General features: G+C 47.1%; 1 protein-coding gene across 1 annotated transcript; it reads right to left on the bottom strand.

Moving 5' to 3' along the window:
- Positions 1-1,303: 1,303 nt before the first annotated feature.
- Positions 1,304-3,241, bottom strand: LOC119336054. Its single transcript, XM_037608096.1, has 3 exons — positions 2,522-3,241; positions 1,710-1,765; positions 1,304-1,470 (listed from the first exon to the last, which is right to left on the bottom strand). The coding sequence occupies exons 1-3, from the start codon at positions 3,018-3,020 to the stop codon at positions 1,435-1,437; spliced, it is 591 nt and encodes a 196-aa protein (XP_037463993.1). The 5' UTR covers positions 3,021-3,241; the 3' UTR covers positions 1,304-1,434.
- Between the last annotated feature and the right edge of the window lie 5,582 nt (positions 3,242-8,823).

Raw genomic sequence — 8,823 nt, 5'->3', positions numbered from 1 at the left:
TATAATAAAATGATTAAACGGTGTGATCATGAAAATATGCATTTATGGCTCTCGGCGAAAAAAAAAACATTTCAGCTCACTGCGGGATCAATATATACGTAAATATTTATTCTTTTTGTCCAGGACACATCCAGTCATATTCTTTCAATCCCACCGTTGGATATGTGATACATCGGTGTGTTAGTTTAGGATTTTTGAGAATTTTTACACCGTCGAAAACCTTAGCTAATTCAGTGATAAGCTATTGTAGAAAATCCCACATTATATATATTCTGCTAACACTTTTTGCTAATATTAGCAGAATAGTTATTCTGCAAACACTTCCGCACTGCATGCTCAACGCAAGGGCACTGCATCCCTATCAAACGAGCATTGTAATGTCACTAGAAAAAACCGCATGCATTTTTTTGGCATTGTTTTCGCTCCAGTTTATAAACCGTTTGTCGAAACGAGGCGTATAATATACCTTTGGATAGCTATGGAAAATGCGCAGCCTCGTCATGTTGAACACTTTTCGAGATTCATTGCAGTTTAAGAGTTGTTTCAAAAATAGTGCGCGCATGACGGGATGCAGCGAGTGTATTTTCGCATTTTTTTCTAAATCGCACATCGGAATGAAGCAAACGATAGGGCGTTGGAAAGATATCGACGCCTTTTTCATATCTATTAGTTTCTCTAATTCGTTACGGTTTAAGAGCAGTTTTAAATTTAGTAAATCATGGAATTTTGTTTTTTCGAATTTTTTGCAATTTTTGTACTATTTTCGCTCCAGTTTTTGAACCGTTTGTCGAAACAAGGCGTGTGTTACGCTGTTGGAAAGCTACGAACGAGACGCAACTTTTACATGTTGAAATGTTTTTGAGATTCTTTACGGATTTTTGTTAATTTTGAAAATAGTGCGGCTGGCGATGATAGGCAGCAGCCGTTTTTCGCCAAATTTTTACAAAACGCTGATCAGAATGACTCAAATTATACGATGATGGAAAGATATCGACGAGGCACAACTTTTTCATGTAGAACACGCTCTCTAATTTCTTACGGTTTAAGAGCAATTTTGAATTTACCAAAATGCGGACACTGTTTTTCACGATCTCAAAACCGACGAGTGAACTGCATCAGACAGAAAACACAACGCATCGGATGTTAAATCGCACCGCATCAGACCAGCAAGCAAACTGCATGATTTTCTTTTTAACTTAGGCTTTTTAAAGTTTTTTTTTCATGTTTCTGCTGTCTTTTTCTCACTCACCGCCGAGAGGAGACCAATTAAGTGCATTTTTATATTGTTTTCATGTGTGTTCCAAACTGCATCGGACAAAACTTTACTGAAGTAAATGGGTGCCTTACAAATTTCTCTTTACAAAGGGAAGTTTCCAAAGACAAAACTTTACAATGAACTGCAATACTGCATAGATATTCCCTCTACCCAAAAATCTAATAACCACACGCGGTTGAAGTAATTGCTCCTACTCCCTCCTTCCATCTATATAGGGCCTAATGCGTTTTTCAAGACCGCCTTTGACTGTTGATAAAATTAATACTACATGACATGCATAATGTGAAAATTATATCATTGAAAGCTCCTTTCACATACGAATTTGATGATGTGCTTTGTGTAAGTTGCATGTCATATATTATTGCTCTAATATTTGGTCAAAGTTAACCTCGAAAAACACATTAGGCCCTATATAGATGGAAGGAGGGAGTACAAACAAGTGGTCCAACGTGAATTTTTTTAGTGCGAACCACAGATGTCTTTGGAAACCTAAAAAATCAACAAAAAAAACAGCATTAGACACCCAGTCGCACTTCACAGACGACCCAGACAAACTGCAGTGTTTGTGCCGAATCGGAATCTGAAAAAGAACAAAAAGAAAAATCTGAACTTCAAGAGTGCGTCAGCCACACTGCACCTTCCGCAGTCCACCATCAGGAGCTGCAGTGCACTTGCGTTCGTCGAACATCACGTGCATGGAACTTCATTGCGCACTTGACCGAGCTGCACAGCCGCGGTCACAGAATGCACGACTCTGATCGCCGGAGTGCACGACTGTAAGAAAGGAGGGGGACCACACACGGCGATATGCACGAAGAACGGTGCACCCAAGCGAGCGGACTGCAAGCCTCGGCATACCGAGCTACAATTTGAGCCGCGACGAGCTGCACGCCATGCTGTCGGCGTCTTCATCCTCGGGCCATCATCGTCGTCCCGTGCAGGGCTAGGGGTGAAGCTCGTGGCCCTCTATCGTTTGATTTTTCTGTGATGCGGGAGTCATGCCTCCACAGAATCCCATCCCCGGTGGTCGAATCCCGTCCCCAGCGACTGAATCATGTCTGCTCGCTCACTCTGAGTTGCATGCCCGCTCGCTCCAAGCTGCATGCCACACATACCGCACAGCACCACCCAAGAAACTAAACTGCTCGGCCACATTGAGGTCAGCGCACGCAACGCAGCCACGTTGGGCGGCCGTTGCAGGCACCGCTCCACGGCGGATGAAGTCGAACAGAGGGAGGGACTCACCTGGGACCGTCAGGGGTTCTTCTCGTGCACCACGGGGAAGGAGAAGGAGAAGTGGAGAAGGGGCATGGTAGAGGGTGGCCGCGCCATCGGGGCCAATCGTGGCGGCTTGGGAGTGGTCGCCGGGGCAGATACCCAACTTCCCATCGCAGGAGGAGCCCGCATGGTGGAGATGGAGCACCGCACTCCTCTTTGTACCGCACAGAAGGAGGAGGGGAGCTTGGAGGGAGCCGCGCTCCTCGTCGCCGGTGGTACTAACCGTTGCACAACCAGATGGCCGCAGTTGGAGCGAGATTTGATCCAGATCCACGAGAAGGCACCAACTGCATGAGGGCTCGAACCCAATTTTTTCAACGGGCATGGAGATGGGAAAGTGGAGCACGGCCGCCTGCTTGGCGCACCACGGCTGGGTCTGGCTGGGCCGTCTGCTTGGAGACAGGAAGGGGGGAGGTTTGTGGCCATGGGAATGGACGGCGGGTCTTTTTCTACGAGGTGGATCCATGAAAGGGGAGGGGAGGGAGAAGGGCGGCCAGATACAGTCCTCCTCATAAGCCGGCGACGGGATCGAGCAGTGGGGTTGCACGGTGGGCGACTTGCCGGTGAGGTAGGAAGCACTGGATTCATGAGGCGGCGCAAGGAAGGAAGAGGTTGGGGCCAGCCAGGTCCGACGAAGGAGGAAGGTGGTGGGACGGTTGGCCGGTGGTCGGGGTGGGTGTGGGTGGGTGGATCCCGGGGGAGAAAAGGGGGGAGGTCGCTCCAGAGGCAGATGGACGGGGTGGGTATGTGGGCCGCATGGGAGAAGAAGGTGCGGTAGGTGGGTTAGTTTTTTTGCGTTCGGGGGGTTGTGTGCGATCGAAGGTGTTAGCAGAATAAGGAGGTGACCTTATCAGAATAAGGTCTTAAGGGGTCTTATCATATACTATATATACGGTGACGCTATTGTGAGCGAGCACGCAGAATGCCTAGCGTACGCTCCGACCAGTCCTAATTAAGCGGGCAGGTCGCGTCGGGAAATCTTTCTCTCCACCACTACTTTGTTGAGGGTGACCTTGTGTGCAAGAAAAAGTAACGCATTTAATTTTGTTACCATACGTGGTCGTGACATCCCGACTATGAGGTCATTAATGAGTGGCAGTAATAGGTTAATTATAGGTGGTAACGGATGTGGATTCTTTACCATGTTTGAATGACTGGCAATAATAGAGATAGTATATATTGCTGGTAATGGATGTAGATTCTTTACCATGCAGTGTGTCATCCATGGTTTGATCCATAATTACTATATATAGTAACAAATTACTACATGCTCACTAATTGGCAGCAGTAGAAAAAATGGATGGGATGATAACTCTTTATCATGCAGTGCAGTGAGTCATCAATGGTGTGATCCCTAATTACTACAGGTAGTAACGAATTACTACATGAGTCATCAATGGTATGATCCCTAATTACTAGTACATGTAGTAAACAAATTACTACATGCTCACTAATTGGCAGCAGTAAAAAGATGGATGGGATGGTAATTCGTTACCATGCAGTGAGTCGTTAATGGTTTGATACCTGGCGAAGCGGTCGACTCTGGTCACAAGTTGTTATGGTACAAATTTCATGGACGAGCCCGCAGGGTTCGGCTAATTATTGCGTGTACTTATGGGTTCAATCGAGCGGCCGGAGCGAACGCGGGCAGAGGATCACGTCGCGGTCGGGCGCGGCGGTGACGAAGAACTCGTCGCCCAGTGCCTTCGCCCCGGCGTAGAGCGTGCCCAGGGAGCCCAGCGCGGCGTGCGCTTCGTCGGCGTGAACGTCACCGGCGCCATCTCCAGCGCCAGCAGCGTGCTTGGCGATGACGCGCGCGGCGAGGCCGGCGGGCACGCGGGCGCGGGGTCTCCGGCGAGCTCCGGCGGTGATTTGTTTTCACATTGATTAGATCGCGTGAGGTAGGAGATGAAGTTGTACAAGGAGATTAAGATGCGGCAGGGGGGTTTCTGTCAAACACGTTCAAGTGGCTAAGGGGGATCCACCTCTCATATTATCCGTTCCTTTTAGATCTAATGGTTAAGAGGGAAAGTTTTCAGATTTTCACTGAACAAGCGTTTTCACCTGATACGTTGCCATATATATATTCGTCCACCAACTTGCTTGCTCATTCTTTTCTTCAACATAAAAAACTTTCATAAAAAACAACCAATGACGCCTTTAAGAAAGAATATCTCTGGAGCCGTGCTCCTAATTGTCATCGTAGCCGCTGGTATGTACATGCACATGTATGAATTGTTGTAAATATAGGTCTCTCCTAACAGCTAAAGTTTTGGCATTGAAGTGGCTGATGTATGCAACTTAATATGTTGTTTTCATTAATCTTTTTTGGCAGATGTTGTTTTGATTAATCTTTCAGCTAATTAACCACATTCTTGCATGTGCTAGTATATCCACTGTGTTCAATGGCGTCTACATGCAACTTGCCGAGTCAATGCCGGCACCTGAGCGGCAATTATAGAGGACCGTGCTTTGGCTTTACCGACGGTTGCGATCATACATGCCGAGATGAAAGCTCCGATTACATGTGGGGATATTGTGACTGCGACTTTAAATGCTACTGCTATACGTGCTAGTCTGAGATTGTTGCTATTCCTAGCGCTCCGATACAGCCATGATGCAATGATCCCAGCCTAACGTTTCTTAAAATAAATGTAAATTACCCCCTCCTGTCTCTTATGTAATACTGTAATACACACTCGACATACTAAAAAATAAAGTCGTTTTAGATATGAAATTGTTTTACTGCCCAATCGTTTCGTATCCTATCAGTTGTCATCAAGTCCCGATGTAATGTTAATCCTACCTCGCGCCTTATTGATGGAGATAGTCCCTCGCGCTGCACATGGGGGTCGTCACGCCGTAGGACGTCATGGCGAAGTCCGTCGAGCCAGACTCCATCGCGCTAGTGTCGTAAATCATCGTCTCGCCAAACCCATCGCCGGAGTCCGTCGAGGCATACTTCATCGCGTCATAGATCATCGTCTCGCCAAACCCATCGCCTTCCTCCTCGCCGGTGCCCGTCCGTCTCATGTGTGCTACAGCTAGAACACAGGCGCAGGGTTGCCGATGTAGATAGACGCATCGCCTACATAACCTGGAAAGCTAAGTCGCTGAATCAGAGTAGTATTTGTCCGATCAAGATTAACAGGCTGTTTTGGTCGGATGATGGTAACGTAACTTATTTATGGAGGGTAATAGATGTCATTGGATAGTGTTTGTTTTAGGCCTCGTGTGATCGGATCACGCGGTAACGGATACCCGACTTCACAAAAGTGATAACGCTCGAACCGTGATGCTTTCAATCATGCCTAATAAATCATACCACGACTTCATCTCAAAATTAATCTTTCCCAACGCTCAGGCCTGCACATAACAATCTTGTTGCATAGACGATCTCATGATCATCTTGCACAAGATTTGAACCAGAATTGACATGAATTAGAGCAAACACACCTTGAGTAATAAATATGTCAAACATAGTAGTCTTCTTCTTCTCTGCTTTGCTCCTACTTGTAACGCTCCGGTAGTTAAGCTACAGTATTCACACACTAATTATTGCATGTCATCACAATTAATTTTCTAAACCCCACTTTGACCCAAACCGAGTTCAAATTCAAATTTAAAACAAAGTCAAAAATAAATTTTCTTCAAACTGCAAACTTAAGTGTTCGTAATTTGACAAATCTTCTCTAAGCATTTTTCATGATGAAACCAACCACATTTGTATTCCCAAAATGCCCCTGGGAATTAATTTAGTGGTTCAGCAGCAATTAAAATTGGTATTTTCAATTTCTAAAAGTAGTTAGACAACTCATTTTGGCCCCAAACCTTTTGTGCCATCTAATATTGCTGCGCTTGATTTATGTGCAAAGTTTCACATGTAACAAAACTCATTTGGTACCTTAAATAAATGTAAAACAGGAGCCAAAAGCTTTACAGAAAAAGAAAAGAAAAGAAAAGAAAAAGCGAGAGACAACACTGCTCACATACAGCCCATAGGTCTAGAGAGGCCCAGCCCACTCAACGGGCCTTCTCCTTCTTCACGTACCGGAGTAAGGAAGAGGCAGGGGCACCATGGCGCACACACACCGTCCATGCCTCGGTTGCCTCGTGTCGTTCATTCGAGCGCTCCTAGAGGTGTATAACTGTTCCCTCGACTTCGTTGACGAACCCTAGCCTCGAAAATTCCCCTCTCCAATCGCGTTTCTCCTCTAAACCTCGTGACCGATGTCATCGACGTGCCGCCGCCGTCCCCGCGGCCACTGGCCTCCCTGGTGATTGGGAGGTTGTCCATGGGCTTCCTCGTTGTCGACTCCGTCATCCCCGTGCATCCGTTCGAATGGAGCCGCACCATATCCTCGGGATCAGCCCCGTCTACGCCGCTGGCCTTCGAGCTCCGCCGCGTCGATTCGTCGCCCCCATGCGCTCTGTGAACTCACCGAGCCTTTCTTGTGCTCCTAGGTGAGCAGCGCCACATCTCCCTTCTCTCTGCTACCTCACGCGCGGCCCCTAGCTGCTTTGTCGCCGATGCCCAAGCTCGCTGTCGCCTTTCATGCTCACTGCCTCCAGCCGGTGCTCCGCGCGCCCCTGCCTCGCCCCAGCCTGCGAAGGGCCACACCCCGGCTGCGAGCCCGCGGACCCCGCGGCCCTCGCGCGCGCCCGACCGGGCCCTTTCTTCCTCCAGCGCCCGTTGCTGGCTCTGCCGCTGCTGCTGCAGGCTGCTACCGTTGATGAAGTTGTCGCCGCTGCCTGCCCGTCTCCGTTCGCCGTATCCTCCTGCCGCAGCCATCTGCTGCGTGCCGCGCCACGCAAACCTCCCCGCGCTCGCCATTGATGCCTCGCCTCCCCTGCTGCTTTCCGCCTGCAATGAGCCCCCTGGCCACCTGCCTGCACATGGCCGCTGCTCGCTGCACCCACCAACCGCCCACACCTGCGCGCTCTAGGTGTCGCCTGGCTGCCCCCACCGCTCCCGGCCTACCTCCGGCCACCAGCGACAGCTGCCGCAGCCCCCGCGTGTCCTCCTCCCGCGAACGCCACTGCCACCGACACGGCACTAACCGGGGCCGACCCTGGATCGCTGCCATCGGGACCTACGGACCCAGTTGACCAGCTGACTGGGCAGTTGACCAGGTCAATGGGTCCCCCCGGTCACCCTTTGGTGCACCCGTGGGTGCACTGCACCAGGTGCACTGCACCAGGTGCACCCAATTTTAACTACTGAATTTTCAAAATTAAAAATAAATAAGACAATCCAGAAAATCTTTTAAAACTTTCACTACTAGGAAAAGGCATGCTAGTGGCACACCAGTTTTGCCTTCTAATGGTGCAATACTGGTGCGCCACTAGCATCACGCCATTAGAATTAAATTCTAATGGCGCACCACTGGTGCGCCATTAGTATCTGGTGTTCTGATGGCGCACCACGTAGTGCGCCATTAGTATTGCCCACAGTGCGCCACTAGTATCTGCTATACTAATGGTGCACCCCATGGTAGTGCGCCATTAGTAACAATTTTTTTAATTTTTTTTTGTTTTTTCTTAATCTCAGGTCAATATTTCACATATGAGATATCCAACACATATATATATACAACAAGCATCCATATAACAATCATATCCAACACACAAGTTTCATCATATATACATACATAGCCAACACATAGTTCCATTGTTACATATTACAAAAGTTTCACATTGTTCATCAAACACCGTTATCCATCAATTCACAAAAGTTTCACATTGATACAAAATAAAACACAAATGGAAAAGAAGCACTCTATCCATGCAAGCTTCCGTGAATTAAATCAAATCTGCGAAATGATAAACAAGAAGTTAGAAGAAGAAGAAGAAAAAGAAGAGAAGAAGAAGAAGAAGAAGACTAGAAGAATATTAGAAGAAGAAGAACACTAGAAGAATACTAGAAGAAGAATAAGAAGAAGAATAAGAAGAATAAGAAGCAGACTATAAGCTTATTATGTAAACTTGATCATTTTGTGCTAACATAAGTAATTTTGGAGCTAACCTATAGGAAACTAAACATATAAGCTCTAAGTTAGCATATTAGAGCCAACTTAGGTAAAATGAAGCTAATCTATGTCATTTTGGAAAAGAATAAGAATAAGAAGAAGACTATAAGCTTATTATGTAAACTTGATCATTTTGTGCTAACATAAGTTATTTTGGAGCTAACCTATAGGAAACTAAGCATATAAACTCTAAGTTAGCATATTAGAGCCAACTTAGGTAAAATGAAGCTAACATATGTC

Source organism: Triticum dicoccoides, chromosome 7B (genome assembly GCF_002162155.2).
Source record: "Triticum dicoccoides isolate Atlit2015 ecotype Zavitan chromosome 7B, WEW_v2.0, whole genome shotgun sequence".
Classification (NCBI taxonomy): Eukaryota; Viridiplantae; Streptophyta; class Magnoliopsida; order Poales; family Poaceae; genus Triticum; species Triticum dicoccoides.
Note: the sequence above shows the minus strand (reverse complement) of the source record. Positions and strands in the feature narration are given on the sequence as shown.

What these genes read in the sequence shown, in the direction of transcription:
- LOC119336054 (XM_037608096.1), bottom strand. Translation starts at nt 3,020, where the DNA reads ATGGATCCACCTCGTAGAAAAAGACCCGCCGTCCATTCCCATGGCCAC. An exon ending in AGAACCCCTGACGGTCCCAG is followed by an intron (nt 1,766 to 2,521) that starts GTGAGTCCCTCC and finishes TTGATTTTTTAG; the next exon opens with GTTTCCAAAGACATCTGTGG. An exon ending in TCACGTTGGACCACTTGTTT is followed by an intron (nt 1,471 to 1,709) that starts GTACTCCCTCCT and finishes TGGAAGGAGGGA; the next exon opens with GTAGGAGCAATTACTTCAAC.